Source organism: Protomyctophum bolini (assembly GCF_963924005.1).
Source record: "Protomyctophum bolini genome assembly, chromosome: 24".
NCBI classification, from domain to species: Eukaryota; Metazoa; Chordata; class Actinopteri; order Myctophiformes; family Myctophidae; genus Protomyctophum; species Protomyctophum bolini.
This window is the reverse complement of record NC_137885.1, coordinates 11,658,866-11,681,248: the sequence shown is the minus strand read 5'-3', so window position 1 is coordinate 11,681,248 and position 22,383 is coordinate 11,658,866. Positions and strand designations below refer to the sequence as shown.

The 22,383-nt window shown below is 42.9% G+C and overlaps 1 protein-coding gene across 1 annotated transcript in view; it reads left to right on the top strand.

The window, feature by feature from the left end:
- The window catches only part of LOC308311619 (gamma-aminobutyric acid receptor subunit beta-3-like), a gene marked incomplete at its 3' end in the record, with an annotated part of 39,558 nt that extends 26,531 nt beyond the window's left edge, over positions 1-13,027 (top strand). Inside the window, exons 5-7 of the mRNA XM_080758373.1 lie at positions 7,651-7,895; positions 8,846-8,914; positions 12,614-13,027. Coding sequence (XP_080614499.1) covers positions 7,651-7,895; positions 8,846-8,914; positions 12,614-13,027 — 728 coding nt within the window. The remainder of the gene's footprint in view (positions 1-7,650; positions 7,896-8,845; positions 8,915-12,613) is intronic.
- Positions 13,028-22,383: the final 9,356 nt, after the last annotated feature.

Below are 22,383 nucleotides of genomic sequence, written 5' to 3'. Positions count from 1 at the left end.
CTCGAGCGGATCCTTCTTCTGACTCGCTGCTCGTGTGCCGTATAACCCCAGAGAGCTGGGGCCTTTCAGGCCTGTCTTTCTGCCAGTGATGGATGATGAAAACTTGTGGCACGGGACTCTTATACAATGCCACGGGCTCTGGAACCGCCACTTTGGTGCCATTATACTGTTGCCACATAACAGGCCGCATCGTTAGCCTCCCACTCGCCGAGTTATAACATTCATTTAGAGGTTTTTAATGAGCTTTGCATGCTCAGTGATGGATTCTACTTTTTTTTTTTTAACACAGACTGTGTTTTTTGGCCCATTGGTTTATGGTCATTGGCTGTTTTTTTTTTGTTTTTTTTTGTGCATTGCCTTTTGTTGTGTCAATTTATAGGTAGAATGGGTTTTTGGGAACACAAGATGAGAGAGGGGATAGGTGATGGTGGGATGACATGAGAGAGAGAGAGAGAGAGAGAGAGAGAGAGAGAGAGAGAGAGGAGGAGGAGGGGGGGGGTCGTGCAGTCTGAGCTGGAGTGAAATGATGGATAGAGCGAAGAGGAGACATTAAAAAGAGAGAGAGAGTGGGAGGTATAGGAGAGGTATAGAGACCGCAATGGAAATAAACTATAAGGGATGGATGGATGGAGGGAGGGAGGGAGGGAGGGAGGGAGGGAGGGAGGGAGGGAGGGAGGGAGGGATAAATAGATAAAGGAAGAAAAACACGGGACGTGAGGAACCAAACCTGGAGAGCAGGAGGGATAAAGAGGGGGGGGGGGGGGGATAGGCATGAGAATGGGATGTGGGGAGAGGGAGTGGTAGAGAGACATAGAGAGAGAGAGCGATGGAGAGTGACAGAGCGAGGGAGAGCACATGCAGGCAGGCGAGAGAAGCGCCCATAAAAACCATATTTCTCCCGAGAGAATGCAGGCAGCAGCAGCAGCAGTATAGTGATGGGAAAGGAGGGGGGGGGGGGCCCATAGGCACTGGACCCTTAGATTAAATTGTCAGGACACAGAGGGGAGGGGGGGTGGAAGAGAGAGAGAGAGAGAGAGATAAAGAGAGAGAAAAAGAGAAAGAGACAAAGAGACAAAGAGAGAGAGATAAAGAGCGATAGAGGGAGAGGTATTGAGAGAGAGAGAGAGAGAGAGAGAGAGAGAGGTAGATGGAGGAAAAAGAGAGGGATAAAAAAGAGAGGGAGAGAGAGAGAGAGAGTAAGGAATGCTGCATGGTGTTGAAGGACAGTGAGTAATGGAGAGGCTCAAAGAACGGCCATAAAGAAACAGGCCCTGCCGTTAAACGACAAGACGGAGAAAAACCCTCAGAGATCACACTGGCCAATCGAAAGGGGACGAGAGAGAGAGAGAGAGAGAGAGAGAGAGAGACTGCACTATATACGTGTACGTGCATGGAATCTCATTCACACCATGTGCAGCATTTGCATGTATGAACATGTACTCTCACACCATATACTGCTCTCTGTGTGTGTGTCTCTCTCTCTCTCTCTCTCTCTCTCATGCATCTCAGTTAAATGGCCACCATTTACGCAAATGCACACATGTGTGTGTGTGTGTGTGTGCTTGCACGTGCCAAATAATGTGCCAATAAATCACAGTAAGAGTGAAATTGACCTCAGCTCTTTCAACACACACACACATACACACACACGTGCACAAAACTCACACACAATCAAGTGCGTGCGTGAAGAGCAACCCCAGCCATTGATAGGCTCCAGTTCTTCTGCAGTGAGGGAGGGTCATGCTAGCAGAAACATATCTGTGTGTATCTATCTATCCGTTATGGGAGGAGAAAGCAGGGTCACACCGCGACGCACGGGGAGGGTCAAGGTTTATATGGGAGGAGAAAGCAGGGTTACACCGCGACGCGCGGGGAGGGTCAAGGTTTATATGGGAGGAGAAAGCAGGGTGACACCGCAACGCGCGGGGAGGGTCAAGGTTTATATGCGTTTGTGCTCGGCCAAGACGTGCGTTTATCGCCTGAACGTGACATACTGTACATCAAACAGGCCTAAACGTGACATACTGTACATCAAACAGGCCTAAACGTGACATACTGTACATCAAACAGGCCTAAAGGTGACATATATATATACTGTACTTCAAACCTGGTCAACTGGCGGCCCCCGGGGGCCACATGCGGCCCCCACTATCGCTCAAGGCCCGCAGGTTAATTTCAGCTAATTGCTATATAGTATTAAAATGTCTTTTTTTTTCGTCCAATATATTTGTATTTAGTTCATAAAGTTCACATGACTGTTACTAAATGCACCTGAAATTAAATTAAAAATAAACTTTTCAGGATTCCAATTTAGAAAAAAAATAGCAAAAAATTATTCAGGATTTCAATTCAAACATAGCAAAGAAATAGCTGATCTACAAGCAGTGCGGCGCGCTTTGAACTTCGGAAGATCGGTTGCTATACGACAGTAATATGCGATGTGGTCCTCTGGAGTGAGTGTGGAAATAATAGTGGCCCTCTCCATGGTCAAAGTTGTACATCAAACAGTCACATGTTTGCTTTCCCACGTCACTTAGTACTGCAGTCTATATACTGTCCTCCAGTGGGACCCCCCATGGGGGGGTCCATGAGGTATAGTTCCAGGGGGGTACCCGGCAGAATTAGTCCATATAGCGCAGGCGAGAGAAGCCCCCATAAAAATAACATTTCTCCTGACAGAATGCAAGGCTGCAGGAGTGTGATGGAAAAGGCACTGGGGACCCCCCCCAGGGGTCCTTGAGGTATAGTTCCAGAGGGTACCGGGCCGGAATTAGTCCATATAGCGTCAAATTCGGTTTAACCAATCATATTGTGTATAGGATGGGTTATTAATATTATAGTATCATTTAGAAAGATCTTGAAGAATTGTCGTATTGGGGGTCCACATGGGTGCAAAGTCTTTTCACATGGGGGTCTTTTTTTGGTTGCAAATTAATACCCCTATACTTCGTCATACAAGAGTGTCACACAAAAGTTGCGAAAATAGCAGATCCACGTTCACCGCTTCGAAAATAAAATACCCTATTGGCCTGAATATAAGACCTAAATAACAGGGTCGTATTAAAATCGGGGATCAGAGTTGTTTTTGTCGACTGCAACTAAGACGAAAAATGTTCGTCGACTTTCTTTCACTGACGAAAACTAAATGGAAACTAAATGAAAACTAAGCTATGGTGACTAAAACTAAATGTATTGACAATTTCGTCAACAGATAAAAACTAGACTAGTGGACAAGAGATCCAGTAGAAGTGTAAAATCAGTCATTACGACGGCATCAAGGCCCGCCAAAATACATTTTAGTCGACTAAATCAACTGTAGATTTAGTATAGACTAAAATCTTGTGAAATGTAGTCGACTAAAACTAGACTACCGGTAACACTACTAGACCATTCCAGGTGACTAAAATGTGACTAAAACTAAATGAAAACTATTCAAGAGACTATGACTGAAACTAAAATCTAAATTTGCTTCCAAAAACAACACATTTGACATTCAATGTGCTTTGTCTCTTGACGACCCGGGGTCGTCTTATACGGTACAATATATATACACACACGGCGCAATATATATACGGCGCAATACAGTAGCAATTTACAAAAAAGGAACGGCTTTGGACGTACAAGGTTTCCAAGCAGTTACATCAATGGGGGAGGGGGGGGAGGGGTTGTTGACAAGACATGAAAGTATGCTGTCGTGCCGACGACACACCCGCAGAATCCCGAGCGACCCTTATGCGGCGGGGTCCACGCATTCCAGCACACAGTCCCCAATGCAGAGGCAAATGAGCGCCCGGGATTCTCGGCTTCGCTGCAGTGAAGGTTAGGTTACCAGGAGCTGGAGGCTAGATACCGACACACACACACACACACACACCACACACTCGCGCGCACACACACACACACACACACACACACACACACACACACACACAGCTATTCTAATGAGTTCTTTCTGCCTGGCGACCACAGTGATGGTCGTGGGACTTTTTTTTTTTTTTTTCTGAAGGCAGGCCTTTGAATCTCAATGAGGGAGAGGCGGTTTCTGCCGCAGACGTACATGGCACGGAGACGTGTATGCTCGAGATACCCGTGAGCTTGTAGATCTTCTATTTTTCAATAGCTAAAGGTATCACTGTATACGCTCAAAAAATAGATCCATGATGTGACAGAGGGATCAAAGTTGAACGAAAGTTGCGCTAATATTTTACAATACAAATGACGCTATGGATTTGTGGATTAAATTACTTTTACTGCCACCCACAAAATGACCGGAACTACTTAATGTTTCACCGAAACGAGAGCAGAACTCCCACCACGGGACTCGGGCAATCAATTAATACAGCTGTATTAATTTCATACAACTTAAGTTGTTTTTTGTGAACTATCCCTTTAATTGGGACTGGGTCAAACACATGACGGGTATGCGCCTTTTCTCATTCGTTCTCTCTCTCTCTCTCTCTCTCTCCCTCTGCACCTACCCACCCCTCCCACACACACGCGCAAATGCAAATGCAAACAGTTAATCGAACTAAGCAATTAATCAACTGATTCAAGAGCTTCCACTTGGGAATGGGAAGGTTCCTGGTTGTCCTGCTGTGTCACTGTCAAAGTGTCCTTGAGCAAGACACACTGATGAACCCCTAACGTCTCCCGACGGTGCCGTGCATGGTTTCCTCTGCCATCCGTGTGTGGGTTAACATGCGCGTGCATGTGAATGTTGCAAAAGCGCCTTGGGATAAAGCACCCTCATAAATGCAACATATATACCATTCAATTAGACCAGTGGCTTTCAACCAGCGGTCCGGGGACCGCCAGTGGGCCTTGAGGCAGTTCCATGTGGTCCCCCAGCTAAATGATGGAGAGTTGCGAACCAAATGGGCCCTTATAGATCTTTAACTCTTGAGCGTAAAATTAAACCAAATGGACCCAATAAATAATGGGCCTCGATATGAAAAGGGTTGAAAACCACTGAGGCTTAACTACGTACTTGAATAGGGGCTCAGTAGGTTGGGAAGCACGGGGAAGGCTGCGTCGCCCAGAAAAACATGTGGTGTCTTTATCGTCCGTCCAGGGAGGGCTTCGAGGAGGGGGTCACTGAATCTCGCCTCTGTGAAGACGTGAACCAAAGGCACTGTCTTGGAAGACTCCACCATCACTTTCTCTGCCTGTGAGAGAAAATATAAACATCACATTTGTCAAAAATATAATTAACAGATTAGCAACACATGCATCTGGACACAGCGTGTTCCCAGGTTCGATTCCCAAGGCCCCTGCGGCGAATTTGTCTGCGTGTCACTCCACGACTATATCTCCCCATTTCCCGTCTCACTATACCAAAACGCCCCTTGGAGATTATTTGAGTCATCGAAAAGCAAACGACACAATAATCTGTGAGAAAAGGATGGATGGTCGCAGCCCTAAAACCGGCTAAAACGCACACACCATGTTTGACAAGTCAGACATTGAACAAACAAGTGCGTCGTCAAGGGTCTGCTTTTAACCAGTAGTAGAAAGTAACCAAGTACTGTATACTTAAGTACAACTTTGAGATGTTTGTACTTTACTTGAGCATTAACAATTTCCAATACTTTTACTTCTATACTTTGTAGATTTTGAGTATTATTACAAAACGTATACATTGCCCACTTCAGCCCTATATATACATTTCGTCCATTTGAAAATAGCCGATCTACAAGCTCACAATGCGTCGTGACATGCGCATTGTGAGCTTGTAGATCGAGCTTGTACATTATTCGAATGATTTTACATACATTTGAAAATGTGACCGGGTCATTCTGCATAATGAGTATTTTTTCTAGTATTGGTACTTTAGGTAAAGTAAAGTTTGAATCCCGAACTTCTATAGGAGAGTATTTCTATAATGCAGTATTGATACTTTTTCTCAAGTAAGAAATGTGAAATTGTGAATACTTTTTCCACCACCGGCTTTTAACCAGCGGACAGCAAAAGATGCCAGACTCCCCAAAAAAAATAATTGATTCTTGTTTCTATAGTAACGGCAGATACTGGATACTGTGAAGAGTTGGTTGTGACGGACGTGACGAGGTTGGCTTGACATGACACACAGACACAGTCGTCATCTGGTTTTCCACCCGGAAATGGCCTGCTTTAGGACAGGCTTATATGCTGCCAGACGGCGTTGAGCCAATTAAGGCAACCAATTTACCGTCCCAGATAAAATCTTCCGAGATCAGAAAGAGTCAGACGCCCTCTGAGGGATTAAGCGCCCCCGAACCTTATCGTCTTCTATGCGAATGCAGGGTTTTCTAAAAGGGGGGGGGGGTCAATTAAAGAGACTAATGTGACAAGACAAAAAAAAACGTAGCAACAACCTAGGAGTGGTAAGAACTACGGTTTGGTAATGTGAACTCAAATGGCACTTTTGACAAGGAATGAGGATCAATTCCCTTCCAAACTCCCCCCAAGGTGATCTCGAAAGCTTGTTTCGTTCAATGCCCAAGGTACATCCAATAAAAACAAGATCCAACCAGTTTGCTCTAATTGGATGATAAGAGTAAACTTCCATTCTTTCTTTCGAACTTTCTTCTCAATAAAAATGTCCTCACTGCCAACCTGAGCAGCTGCGGTTTCCTTTGTTCTTTGTAATTAGCAGTAATGACCATGACATGCATAAAAGCAGAATTGAAAGTATAATTCCTTAATGGTGTGGCACTGATAAAAGAAATCGTCTGCGATACTGAACATGTTTTTTGTTTTAGTTTTTTGCTAACAATAGGCACAGAGAGAGAGACAGCAAGTCAGACTATATATAAAGTACTGTTCCTGAACAAAACGGATGTGCGAAGAATGTTGATAGTAGCCTATTAAAAAGGGAAATATCTCTAAAAAGAAATTCTAATGGTAGCTGGCATTTCCTAAGTATAGGCAGAACATTGTAAATAGTTTGAACAGAGTTTCTAGCTGAAAGGATGAAGGATTAGTAACAATAAATATATGACTATTAACTCTTTTTTCCCCCAGGTACGTTCCCAGGTCTGTATATATACGTACGCCAACTTAGACTCCGTCTACAGTATATGGAAGCTTTTAACATTGGTCCAGTTCCTATAGCAACGCCCCACCGTTCCAACTGTGGGATTGAAAATATATTCACATTGCAACCCAGTGAAAGGGAGGATTTTCAAACCTCCATAAGTCCGACTCTAGAATCGCTGTCCTTTGTGGATTTTCTGCCATCCACATTTCGGGTTTAATTTGTGCCTTTGTGTACCGCGACACTGCCGCCATGTAAAAGCTTCTGACGAAAGGTAAAGGGTTAAAAAACTTTTTTTTTTTTTTTAATACTGTTTTTATTAGGCATTTCTTGTATGACAACATCAGAATATTATCGACAATGATAATGAGTAGTTCGGTTATATAAAATGAAAAAAATGACAGGCAATGTAAAAGTTCCACATACAATACATAATAAAAAAGACACATAAATGTGATAAACATGAAAAACTAAAAACAGTTAAACAATGAAGTGTGAACAGACAAAAAAGGACAGACACTCTTGCTCTCAAACTTGTTGTCGTGAATTAAGTGAATTACAGACATTATTCTTTTTTTAAAACAACAATTTCTTGTCGCTGTCGTTTTGACCAACCCCTCTTCCCCCCCCCAAAGGCATCACCACGGTGCTCACGATGACCACCATCAACACCCACCTGAGAGAGACGCTGCCCAAGATCCCCTACGTCAAGGCCATCGACATGTACCTGATGGGCTGCTTCGTCATGGTCTTCCTGGCGCTGCTGGAGTACGCCTTCGTCAACTACATCTTCTTCGGCCGGGGGCCCCAGATGCAGAAGAAGCTCGCCGAGAAGGCGGAGAAGGCCAACAACGAGAGGGCCAAGTATGACTCTGCCAGGGTGAGTTGGGGGGGGGGGGATGATGATGGGAGTTGTAGTTTTAAGATATTTTTTTGTTTTGACACGGGCTACTTATCTGTTGGATCATGTGAGCGAATGAGTCCAAAGTGGGTTGTTCTTTTAAATGTGAACTCGCACAGTGATGACTGTTATGAAATGAATTAGGCTACTTAATTTATTATTTTTATTTATTTAATTCATTACAATTAATTAATCAATTTATTACATTCAAGGCCCAAAATGATTAATGTATATGATCTGTGAGTGATGGCCTATACTGCCGGTGGCTTTCAGCCTTTCTGTGCACACACCAGTCCAAATATCAAGGCACACCTGTATTCAGAATAACTAATATCTACAAGGTTGTCGTGTGGGCTGCTATTTCTGTATTTGTTTTATTCTTTTTTTTAGTGTTAGTTACATTTAAATGTAACTATAGGGACAACCCGGTTGAAATGTAGTAGTCAAAAAAGTACTGAGGTAAGTTCAAGTACCGGTCAGTGTGGTTTTTGGCAGCAAATTTAGATTTTAGTCAGTTTTACTCACACTTTAGTCACCTGGAATGTTTTAGTGTTAGTCTAGTTTTAGTCGACTAAATATCATAAGATTTTAGTCGACTAAATCTACAGTTGATTTAGTCGACAAATATTTATTTTGGCAGGCCATGATGCCGCCGTACACTTGCTGAAAATAGCCGATCTACAAGATCGGCTATTTTCAGCATGCAACCAAGTGAAAAATGACTTACTTGACGAAATTGTCAGTAAATGTAGTCTTAGTTTTAGTCATCATAGCTTAGTTTTCATTTAGTTTCCATTTAGTTTTCATCAGTGGAACAGGGTAGTCGACGAACATTTTTCCGTCTTAGTTTTAGTCGAGGAAATCAACACTGGTGACGGTTCCTGTCAGTCTGTTCACAACGTGTGGCTGCAACCTTTCTATCTCCTCAGGAGGCGGGTAGTAGGACCGCATCCCTAAAGCGATCCAATCAGGTTAGAGGAATTCGACACTCACGCTCGGTGAGTTTTTTTTTTTATTCAATCGTCCAGACGCCTTCATATCTTTTTTTTTTTTTTACTCTTCCATTGCCATCCGCCCAACATGGCATGTTTACTTTCCCCCCCCCACCACCACCTCTTGAGACATTCATTTCTCCATGGAATGAAAAGACAACATGCCAGGCATCACCATAATGTCAGTCATGACATCCAGGGACAATCAAGTCTTGACTTGCGTATTCTATGTCATTCATGAGTCAATTTGCATTTCGTTTGTGCATCGCATGAGACAAGGTGCTCCTCCACATGTTCTACAGTTGAATGCTTTGTTTTCCTGCATCCGTCGTTGCAGTATATCCTACATATATACGTATATAAATCCTCATATCTACTACTTTCCTACTATCCTATCCTCCATATCCCAAAAATGAGGAAACCTCTGTCTACCCTTCCTTCAGTCCTAAATCAAATGTTCTCCTCAGTGGGTTGACCATCTAAACTCGCAGATGGGCATGGACCACTGATATGCTGTATGAAATTTAAGCTGTTTACTTGTATTTCTGTGGGTAGTCACACACACACACACACACACAATGAATGTTGCAAAGTTATGAAGGGCTTACACCTGGGAAAAACTGAATCCATTCTCTTCGGATCAAATAGTAATCTCAAAAAGGCAGATGGCTTCTTGGTTAGAGTTGGTGATGATATTATCACACGGAAGGATCAAATTACCTACCTAGGTTCCATCCTGGAGGCCAATCTTTCCGGTGATAAGATGGCCACCAACGTAATCAAAAAAGTCAATCAAAGAACAAGATTCCTCTACAGGATCTCCTCACTGGTCGACAAAAACACCTTGAAGACCTTAACAGGAGCCCTTGTACAATGTTTCTTTGACTATGCATCCACCTCCTGGTACCACAGCACCTCAAAGGCCCTTAAAACAAGGCTCCAGACCTCCCAAAACAAACTGGTCAGGCTCCTACTTGGCCTCACCCCCCGAACCCACCTCACCCCTGCCCACTTTGACAGGCTGGGATGGCTTAGGGTCGACGACAGAGTACAGCATCTTGCAATGGGTCTGGTCCACAAGATTAGATACACCACCAAGATACCCATGTACCTGTCTAAATACTTCCTTAATGTAAACGAAGTCCACACCCACAACACCAGAGGGAGTGCAACAAACCATGTACAACCCAGATTCGGCACAAACAAGGGACTAAATTCTTTTCGCTCCTATGCGACCAAAATGTGGAACGCCCTACCAACAGTCATTAAGACATGTGAATCCCTTGGCTCCTTCAAAACTGCTCTCAAAGGGCACCTACGGATGGCTGCAATTCGAAACTGGCCTCTGTAAAAGCTGAATTTGTATCTGGATTGTACTATGTTTTTGTATGGACGTGGTGTTGGGTGCCTGCACATATGCACACATGGCATCAACGCATGGTGTTGTGTGCAGGCGCCCTACACTCTGTCTTTGTACTATGGATTGTACTATGTTTTTGTATGGACGTGGTGTTGGGTGCCTGCACATATGCACACATGGCATCAACGCATGGTGTTGTGTGCAGGCGCCCTACACTCTGTCTTTCGTTTTCTTTTCTTTTATCCCCCTGTTCCCCTCACTGTATATATACTTTTTTTCCCTTTTCGCTTCCTATATGATGAATTCCTGTTCTGTTCTTTAACTACATAGAAGTGTCTATTTGTTTGTCTCTAAATGTTTTGATGAATTGAACAATGTGGACCCTGTTGTAAACAAGTGTAAGGCTTAATTGGGTCGTCCACTCACAGTTAACAGTCTTTGTATTGAGTTTGTGCTTGAAATGTACTGTAATTCTGCAAACTGTTAATAAAGATTTCAATCAATCAATCAAAGTAGCAACATGCAGACTTATGTCTGCATGTGTCTGCACTCAGCGTGCTACAGCCACTTACAGATCAGCAGACAAGGGGGACTTATATAGTTAACGTCTCGAGCATGTTTCTCCTCAGGCATATCGACTGATTGAAGCTGCTTTTTAACATTTCCCAAGCCGTTTATTAGAATTGTGCCACATGCTGTAGGATTCTGTAGTGCCATTGTGGTGCCAAATCTCAGGCCTGTGTGCACAGTGCACACATCCTCAGGTATAGATTTTACAGAATCCCGTGAAAAGCGTCACAGCGTCAGAAGCAAAGACACACAAGGCTTTTAAATGAACACATTTCTCAAATGAAATCAAGTAATAGCGCCTTTTATGTCCCCATCTTGAATTAATTAATCCTATAAACCTAATTTGAGGACGGTAGTGTACCATGACGCTTAACCCATTCTGACCTGAGATCAGATTCACACGAGGTTTCCACTGGGGACACACTGGTCTGATTAACCCATTCTGACCCGAGATCAGATTCTAAAAATGTCAGTCGTTCTTCGATTTTTCAAAAATAGCAGACCTACAAGCTCATAGCGCGCCACCGAGTGGCGTGCTATGAGCTTGTAGATCTGCTATTTTTCAATAGCTAAAGCATAACATGATGCTAAACACCAAAACGGGTTCCCGGTCAGAATGGGTTAAGAATGGTGCCATCAAACTTGAGGGTGGTAGCTAAACTTGACACTTGGGGATAATACTTTGAAACTTGAGGATGGTGCCATTAAACTTGAGGCAGGTACCTTGAAGAACATTACAGTTATCACCAGTAATGTCTGCAGTGTATGGATGTGTGGAGGAGGAGTGTGCTGTGTGGGTGTTGTATAAAATGGTGTAGACGTACACTTAAACAAAAGGGTTATAGGCCTATAGGCCCCAAGCCAGCCCAAGTGGCAAGTTGGCAACCCTGAGCAGATGTTGCTTCTGGGGAGGAAAGAGAGAGAATGAGAGCATGGCAGGAGAGCTCCCCATCAGCCTGGGCACACTTGAACTTCTATGCGCGGACAGAAGAAGCTGTGTTTTGCGTCATTTCTGGGTTTTTTTAGACAGCTGGAATGGAAAAGAAGCTCCACCCAGCTTTTCCGGGAATCTGCCGCGTGGGTGGAGCTTCTTTTCCATCCACCAGCTGTCTAAAATAAAAACGAAAATGACGCAAAACACAGCTTCTTCTGTCCGCGCATGGAAGTTCAAGTGTGCTCAGACCCAGAATACTCCCTATAAGCCACGCCCCCCTCAGATGATCGGCCTGCTCCACTCTGCCGTCATAGAGGCTGCCGGCCTATAGCCCATTTCGACCCGAGATCGGGTTCTAAAAATGTCTGTTTGAAAATGACAAGTTTTCTGAAAAAGCCATGTTGCCGTGTCAGTCGTTCCTCGATTTTTCAAAAATGGCAGACCTACCTAGTGGAGAGCATATACAACTAAATACTGGTAGGTTCAGTGTGACATTAAATGTCCTATAGATTGAGCCTTGCTCAAATTTTGAGCAAGGCGATCTAGATAGGAATGGCTGCTATACAACATAAAACTTGTTTGAATTGTCCATCATATCATAGCAAGTTTTCTCCATTATGTAGTATACAAGTAAGTTCAGTTATAACCAGGTCTTGAAGCGAGGTGTCTGATTTCCAGAGTCTTATAGGATCACTTTTGTTCTGGTTGCAATTACTATACCATACATCATTGCATTTTGTACAGAAACATTACGATTTGACAGTATTAGAGTACTTCTTCTTCTTCTTCGTCACTCATGCACCTCTCTCTCTCTCTCTCTCTCTCTCTCTCTTTGCAATAGGCGGAGCCCCACGGCGCCCACGGCAACATCCTCCTGACCACCCTGGAGATGCACAACGAGGTGGCGGGCAACGAGGTCACCACCAGCCTGGCGGACATGAGGAACTCCCAGTCCATGGTGCAGCTGGACAGCGCCGGACAGCAGTCCTCCTCCTCCTCCTCGTACTACCACCACAACATCCAGTACCGCAAGCAGAGCGGCGGCGGGAACGGGCCCGCCGTGCGCTCCGCCAGCCGCCACTCCCTGGACCGCGCGGCGCAGGTGAAGCGCAGCCGCCTGCGGCGGCGGTCGTCGCAGCTCAAGATCAAGATCCCCGACCTGACGGACGTGAACGCCATCGACCGCTGGTCCCGGGTCATCTTCCCCGCCGTCTTCTCGCTGTTCAACCTCGTCTATTGGCTCTACTACGTCTGATGATCCGACAGGGTTTTTTTTATTTTTATTTTGTATTGTTTTAAGTGTTTGATGTTGTTCATTTGATTTCTGTATTTATTTCCATATTCTGTCGTTTTGGTTTTTGGTTTTTCTTTTTTATATATATTTTAAACGTGACACGTGAATCTAATGAAAGATAAAGACTGCAATATTGACCAAAAAACAATGTTGAGAAACAAAAAGGACTGACAACTAACTGCCCGAAGTTCGGACCGTCCTCTCGTTGAATTTTTTTTTTAATATCTTTTCAGTTTCACGATCCTTTGTATGAAACTAAGACTTTTCTTCTTTTTTTTTCTCCAGATGTACAGTAAGTACTGTATTTGGGACTTCCCATGCATTGGGGTCATTTCCCAACTTTTGCCCGTTCTCAGTAAGTTGTAAATAGCACGATGCACAGCCAGCAGCAGTTGAAGACACAGTTTACTAAACAAACGCTAGACATGGAAACAGTTTCATAATATAATAAACAGGCGGTCAGATACATTTCTCGCAAACTGATGTTTGACTGGTACCCTATGCAGTATTTGATGCATGAAAATGATCAGCCATAGTAAACAAAACTGATCAACTTTTTATTTATTTCTTGCCTTGGGTTGAATAACATCTTCAAAACTACAGAAGAAACTTTTGAAATGACATTGATGTGTTTTTTTGTGTATAGTCTTGATATTATATTTGTTATGGACTGTATCACATGTCGATCTGGTAAAAAAAACCCGAAAAAGAACATTATTTATTTTAAAGTCGAGGATTTATGCTCCTCCATTCAGGATGATTGTGACTCAGGTTCAGAATTTTGCTGTTTGGCTTCTTTTTCCTGACAGAGCTTAAATAGTGTCAGAGAAGTATCCTTTTGGTCATTTGTTACGGAACAAAAGCAAAAAGCACAAAAACCTGAACTGCCATTTTCTTGTTCTTCATGTGATAGCATGACAATATTGCACTCTCAAATGTATCTGAAATTGTTCTAGAAAACCTGTCTTGCTTTTCTTTTGAGACAACTGCCAAGGGCCTTGTGGGCGATACCGTTACTCTGTCTGTGGAATAATATTTTTGTATTCTGTGTCCTTTACATATTGATTTTATCCCCCCATACCTACATATTTATGCTCAACTCTATTGGAGAGGCCATGCATTGGAACTCTGTTACAATGGCGTATTGGAGGGACGACAGGAACCGTTTGTACATAAGTACATAGATGTATATATATACTATACTCTGTGTGTACAACCAAAAAAAAAAAATAAGGATGGCATATTCAGCATTTTGTGATTGTCCTTACATGCAAAAAAAAAAAAAATCAAAGAAAAAAAAAAAAGCGAATGAAACAAACTAACCAAGCATACGATTCAACCATAATCGCGCCACCTTAGGTCACTTTTTTTTTTCTTCTTCTACTACTTAGTTTTCAGTATTTGCGGAGCACTGAATACATTTCTGCAAAAAAAGGGGGAAAAAAAAATAAACTCGAGAATGCGCTAGATCCTCCTGTGTGCTAATCACACTGCATTCCAGAAGAACTGATCATGAAGTGGTGCGGTAACACGAAACAATGCAGTTACTGCGAGTTCACTAGCGATATATATATCGCACTCTGCGCGGTCCCGGTCGACCGATAATAAGCACATATATATATATATATATATACACACACTAAAACATTGAATGTACGAGTTCCATTCTTCAGGGAGAGGAACACGAGCCATGGCCATCAACTCTCCATCCGCAGAATAGAATGTACCGTGCTCATTCTTGTGCTCAGAGTGACGCTTTTAATGGACGAGAGAGCGAGAGGGGGGGGGGGGGTGAAATGGCAGTGGTGAACTGTGTGTCAGAGGGTGTGCGTGTGTGTGTGAGAGAGAGAGAGAGAGAGAAATGAGGAGACTGATGTGGATTGACTGCATGCGATTGAGATAGCAGACCAACGTGTATTTACTGTGTTGCCTGGTCAACTACAGTACTACTACAGTACAATAACGTAACAATATAACGTATTGTTATAACAATAACGTATTGTACAATAACGTCATGCGAGAGGTCAACCTCCATGACTCCTCCATCGCCATAACTTGTGCCATTCCACCAGTGGTGGAAAGAAACTAACTAACTTTTACTTAAGTACTGTACTTAAGCACAATTTTGAGGTATTTGTACTCGAGTATTTCCAATTTACAATACTTTTACTTTTACTCCACTACATCTCAGAGCCCAAAATGTGTACTTTTTACTCCACTATACAATCATTTGAAAACTTTTAGTTACTATAGTTACTTTGGAGATTTTAATTTTGATTATAACACATTCATCATTTCAACCCTATACATTTCGGCTATTTTCAATAGATTTTGTACACATTTTGAACTTGTGAAATGGCACAGTCTGCACAATGAGTACTTTGATGCTGATGCTTTTGTACATTTTCAATTCCGTACTTTTACTTGTAGCGTTAGAAGTAGTTCTAAATTGCAGTACTTATAAGTAAAACAAGTGAGTAACTGTTTCACCACTGCATTCCACCACCACATGCGCACTGTATAGGTCTCGCAGGGCAATCAACTGTGGACAAGGGGATGTAAATGTACAGCATTTCGTTGCACCACCATAGATGTGCAACACGGCCTACATTCCACCATCCATGCATGTACAAAAAGAACACATACAAGCCATTTCATATAGCAACGCTAACGCGCGTGGGGGATTTCTTTCTTTTGCTACTTGGTGGAGACAATGTACTTCAGTTTTTGACTGCATTGTCTGAACATGTTAGTCTATATACAGTACAAGAGCTAATGATGGTCAGAGCTGGGATCTATTCACATTTAACTCTTTCCATTTCTGGAAGTTAAAAACCTTTATTGTGAAACTTAAAAAAAACGTTGTGATAATTGTAAAGTTCTATGACATTAGAATGCTTCTTCTCATATATCCTACGCCCCCCCCCCCCCCCCTCTGTCTGACAAATGACCAGGAACTGAATGTATTGCATTTTGACTGTTGTTATGCAGTCATACTCTCTTGACACCCGTTAGATGGAAATGGGGCCTCTAAGGACACCACGTGAGTGGGTGCAGACAGTTACCAATGAACAGTAGTTTATATGAATCCCAAGTATTTTCTTTGGATATAAGCCTGTATGCTGTACCTATTTCTGGAGACCGGTCGTCTATACTTGGATAGATGGGATGCCAATCTTGTTTTTTTGGAGGGGGGGGGGGCACAAAGCGTTATTGTGTGATCGCAACACGTTGGAGGTAGAATTTAAATGGGTGTGATGTTAATTGACGGCGTGGACAAGAGTCACAGATGACCATTTTTCCTCCAAAAAGATGGCGTGAAAGCTGTCCTGTGTATTTATAAGGAAAGAAAATGTGGTTCTCTGACATGATTCTCGCTTTCACGTGAAACATTCCAAGAGGAAAAAGAAGGAAAAATCCCTGTTTGAGGCCAGAGACTAACTGGGCGATTCTATCCTCACGTTTACCATCTATATCTCCCTATGCTTACTACGCAAATGCGCATACTCCAGGTTTGCAATTACTCAAGATTTGAAATACGCCTGCAGAGGTTCCAAACAGTTATCGCACAAGTACAATTTCTTTCCTTATTAAAACTACACGTGTGCAGCTTCCAAAAAACAAAGCAAAAAGAAAGGAGAAGAAAGAAATAGATAGACAGCTATACACGGATATATCTATACCATACTGTAGGTACTTGTGTGTCATGCATGCATTCTATGACTGGAAATAATCTTTAAAAAAAAGAAATAAGTACTACTTTGAAACTCTTAACTCAACGGAAAGTTGCCAACCTCTCGTGTGAAGAATGACATCGCACCAAATGAGCCCACCCTCCGATAAAATAAAATAAAAGTCGTAAAAGATCAAAATGTCATGGATGACGTCGTCAGGTGTTGCTTGGCCTTGGTACCATTATGGAATGTGAAGATGTTCTGTGCTGCCACAAAATGTATCTAACTAGATTTATACTGTATAATCTATGTATGTTCCCTCTTCCCTTTTTCAATAGTTTATCATGTTATACCATCAAATAAATTATATACATTGTACCTTGTGGGAATGGCGTTTGATATCGCAAGCAACAACATTTAAATGCTGTTACAATCACACTTTGAAAAAAAAAAGAAAAGTGTACGGTCTAGAGTAGACCCATTCCGAACCTTGGTGGGCGTGGGCCATGGATATTGAGAAAACAGTCGTTTTAAACTTTCAATATCACTAAAGCACCAACAATAGCGATAGAGCATAGACGATCTAAAACTATATAACTGTGGTTAGCTATTCTGATTAAAGTTGAGCATTTTATTAACCCATTTTGGACTGATACAAAAAAAGGCTTCAAAATCCTGACAGTTTTCTGAAAAAAAAACTGCGTTTCTATGTCAGCGATTCTCAACTTTTTTCATGTCAACGACCCCCAGAATCACATGATGTCGACCCGCATCTGAAAATATGTTGTTCCAGAAGCGAAGATTTGAGTTAAAAACGCTCACTGTGAAAGACATATTCAAAGATAAGACCTCATTTTCACGATGTTTTTGAAAAAATAGCAAGACCTACAAGCTCGTAGCGCGGCACTCTACGCTACGAGCTTGTAGATCTGCTATTTTTCAACAGCTAAAGTATAACATGATGCTTGAAACACCAAAAGGGGTTCCCGCCGAAAACGTGTTAAGTGATAGCGGAGGATCTCTTTTGATGAAGCGGTGGAATGATCTCACACACACACACACACACAGGAGCCCAGAGGGACCCCTGAAGACAGTGGATCAAAGAGGGAAAAAGCCAACTGTTTGTTCCGCTCCCCACAGAGCTCTCTCTCTCTCTCTGCAGCCAAAGTGTAATGTAATGTTTACAAAGGGAGTTTCCTGCTGGAGAGATAATGATTCTAATTAGGCCATTTGGAAGAGGGTCAGAGGCGCCGGAGGGACCCGTGACGCTGAACTATTTCTGATTGTGCCGACGCAAGCTATAGGGTTGTCAAACGTCCCTTAATTAATTGGCAGTGGTAGAGGTTCTCAAACTTTTTGTATTATTATTATTATTATTATTGCACCCGTTTCGGATGTTATCACCCGATAATCAAGGAAACGTTCGTAATCGGCACCTTAGAAATACCCCCGGTAGTACAGCAGATAATAGGAACGATCTTTCACTTGCACTCATGGTGAAAGTCATGAGTACTGCATCTATGAAAGCAAATACTCAAGTAAAGCACAGATACTCAGACAAATTCTTGACTTAAGCAATAAGCACATATGCTACTCAAGTAAATGTGCTTTGTTACCGTCGTCCATGTGGTAGCCGTACACCTCCACTCAGCTTAGAAGCTGACATTACTGTAACAGGGCGGGCAGAAGACAAAAAGCACATCGACTCTGCCATCATTAAAAGTGTTTTTGTTCGATAATGGTTCTAAAAAAAAATCAATGGTGATAAATCTCTCTCTCACACACACACACACACACACACACACACACACGTAAAGAAAAAGAAAGGGAGGGGGGGGGGACAGAAATCCCACGCTATGTATTCATGACTTAGGAAAACGCTGAGCTTGGCTACCGCCCCCCCCCCTCCCCTCACCCCACCGTTATACACCCCACATACCTCCATATTATATGAGCCCCCGGAGGGTGCGGTGATGGATTTTTAATCTCTCCCCATCCTCTCCCGCCTTGCTCTCCCTACCTAGTCTTTACAATATAGTGTCACTGGCGGGTGTAAATCTTGTATGTTCAATACGGTTATACTTTCCAAGAAATGGGAAGGGGGGAGGCGGACAACACTGTTTGATGGTTATTATTTAGTCCCATGCTCGAATTAAAAAAGACACCGTCTGTAAGTGATATCCGTTTGTTAAATTAAGTGATATAAGTGAGACAGTAATGTCTTTATTTATTCCGATAGTAAACGGTGTTTGTTTTTTCCCAGTAACACGGTTCTCTCCAGCTCTTTAGTCAAAAAGGTCAGGATACCAATTTCGTGGCATCAGCGGAGAGATCTCATACGGCAGCATGCAGAATAAACAAGTGGAATAAAGAAATGAGCAGACACGCATTTGGAACACTATGAAATGTAAGCGGATTAAAAATGGACACTTTCTCCTCCTTATGGGTGAAATTGGTGACGCGCCCGAAAATGTGCTTTGTGTTTTACTAAAAAAGCTAGAGAGACGAAGTTGGGAGGCCATAACAATAATATATGCCTAGCCCTAGACTGTGTCGGAGGCTAACTCTCCCCTCAAACAATCACCACAATTCTGCAGGAAAGCACAAAATAAAGTCGTGTTTTTTTTTTTAGGGACTGACTGACATCAACCTTTATACTCAAAAGGTCACCCTAATCTTGTTACCAGAGAAAACACTTTATCGGTTCACCTGCTGGCACACGTTGTCATTTCATGTTTGCCGTGTCAGAAAAGGCTGTTTCACAGTTTCAGAGTGTCAGGGAGGATTAAACAAATGTTAAATTGTCTGTGGGGGGGGGGGGGGGGGGGGGGGGCTTGTAGTTTGGTCCCCGACCCTGGGCATTGTGCAGTCGCAAAGATCAGGAGTGGAGTGTCGTGGAGAGGACTGCCGACAGATGGTGATGGATGACCACCACCATGCTTTTAAAAGGATGCCGCGTGTCACTAATAAAAAGCACTCAAGAGGGCAATAAACCGTAAGCAGACAAACGGTTATTGGAACGACAGAAAACACCAACAAACAAACAAGCTCCTTCTTTTGCTGGTCTCCTCCCTCCGTCTTTAATAGAGGGTCACAGTCCCGCCCCCTTTCATGACGACGAGAGACCCGGAAAATAATTCCACGTTCATTTTCCTCATTAGACTTTTCAAAAAGTATTTCTTTAAAGACGTTTACTCGAGTTGTGACATATCATGACAACAAACACAATATTTTGGACCAAACAAATAATTACAAAAGAAGAAAACGGCAGATTACAACACTTTTCCTTCTTTGTAATTATTTGTTTGGTCCTAAATATTGTGTTTGTCGTCGTGATTTGTCACGACTCGAGTTGGCTTTGTATACGACGCTTAAAAAAAGGTCTTTAAATAAATACTTTTAGAAATGTCTATGGGGAAAAATGCATTGGGAATCATTTCCTGGGCCTGCATGGCGTCGTCATGAAAGGGGGCGGGACTGCGACGCTCTATAGGCTATTTGGTTAAACCGTTAATGATACCTGGGAGGAAAGGGAGAACTCAGAGAGTCAAACTGTGACAATCAATAATACAGTCGGCCTTGTTACGGTGCCATCACTGACCCAATTATTCAATATAAAGCTAGCCCCCGAAATGTCATCTCACACAACTGGCCCGACGCGACAACACACTTGTCTGTCTGCACTGCCGTGGTGGTGCCGTGAAGAAACTCACTGAATGAATTCCTTCTGATGTCTTTACTTCCTTTCCTTCACAGTCCCATCCTTGCCTGCCAAGTGATGCCAACTGACACACTTTTCTCATAATTCGGCAATGGAGGGAGCGAGCGTGGGAGAGGGAGAGAGAGAGAGAGAGAGAGAGAGAGAGAGAGAGAGAGATCCGTTTCACCATCAAAAGGCGCTCCCTTGGAGACTGGAGGAATACATTGACTTGTCAATGTGTTTTTTTTGATGAGGCCTTTCTGTTTTATTAACTTACAGACACACAACAGCAGCAAGCCATTAGCGGAGTCTCTCTCTCCCTCTCTGTTCTGCGGTCCGTCTACCCCCCCCCACTGCCCTCCCCTCCCCTCACCTCACCTCTCAATACTTCTCTCCCTCCCTCTCTTTCTCCGGCCGCCTTGCCTCCATTCAGTGTACACCATGTACTGTATCCTACTATATACTACTGTATGTACAGTACTGTGTGTTTCTCTCTCTCTCATTATAACCTGCCTTTCATACCGGGTTATACATCCTCATAGCAGCCAGCTGGCACTCTTAGGATCCATGGGCTTTATACAGCCGGTAATGGATGTTGTTTTTCCTTTATAAGAATACCAGGCAACAAAGTCTGATGCACTACCGATATGCTCCGTGACAGACGTTGCCCAAATAAAGTGTCCGTGTGTGTCTGGGTCTGTCCCTGTGTCCCTGGCTCATGTGTCCGAGCACGAAAATAGGCAGCGTTATATAGCGTTTGTTCACCACCAAGTGTCACTGTTGCACAGCCTAACACACAGTCAGACACACAGGCCAGAGAGGAGGGCTTGTACAGTACAGTACAGTACAGTACAGTACAGCACCACTCACTTCAGACGGTTTTTACCGCAATGCTCTTTTACCGGTAAAAAAATATTGTACTTGAAAAAATAAAACTACAGTACAAATACCGGTAGTATTGGAATCAAAATATATACTAATGGTACCACAATTAAAAAAAAGACTCAAATGTTAAAAACGTGTCAAACTTATTTTCTTTTTTTAAGTATTGAAAAATGTACGGTAGACGTGCAGTCTGAAAATTGCACTTAAGTCCTATATGAATCAATGTAAACGGTCAAATAAATGGTAACCTTTCACAACGTTGGGAGTAAAGCATGCATTTCAGCGCTGCGGTGGAGGATATAAGCTCACACACACCCCATTATTTATGACCTAGAAAGCAGTGGCTCGTATCTCACCACACATCCACTGTGATGAGCATCAAGGCACACTGCACATGGGCTCTTCATTGGAGCTTGATGAGACACTTAAAAGGGAAACTTCACTATATGTTAATGACGTTTAGAGGATTTAGAACACTTTCCTGGGGGGGGCTTTGTGTGTGTAATATGTGGTTTTAGTTATTTTACATTTGAGCAGTGAGCCCAGTGTCTCTTACTTGCCGCGTTCCCGGACTACATGTCGTCTCAGTATAGACAGCCCCTCTCCCTATCCACAAGGAGGAGCAATGCACCAAAGCATTATGGGAATTGTAGTCCAGGAAGGAGCCCAGTGTCGATGACATCAGACACTGGGCTCACTGCTAAAATATCTAAAACCACATTCAATTTAATGATAATATTATCATGCGTAAATTATAGGAAATATAAGTACATTTTTGGGTGAACTATACTCCTGTATTAAAGGCCTATTTTATACTTTGCTGTACAATGGTGTCTCGCCGTGAAAATAGACGATATACAAGCTCAGAGTGTGCATCGCATCTTACACAGTTGTGAGCTTGTAGATCTGCTTTACTCACTTTTTTGAGGGATGGCCAATGGAATCTTGACCACCGTTTTGCCAGTTGTTTTGCTTATTGACAGTAGTGTAAAGTAAGTACCTTTACTCAAGCACCGTAGAAGTAAAATATATAATATATATTTGGGACTGCATTGGGG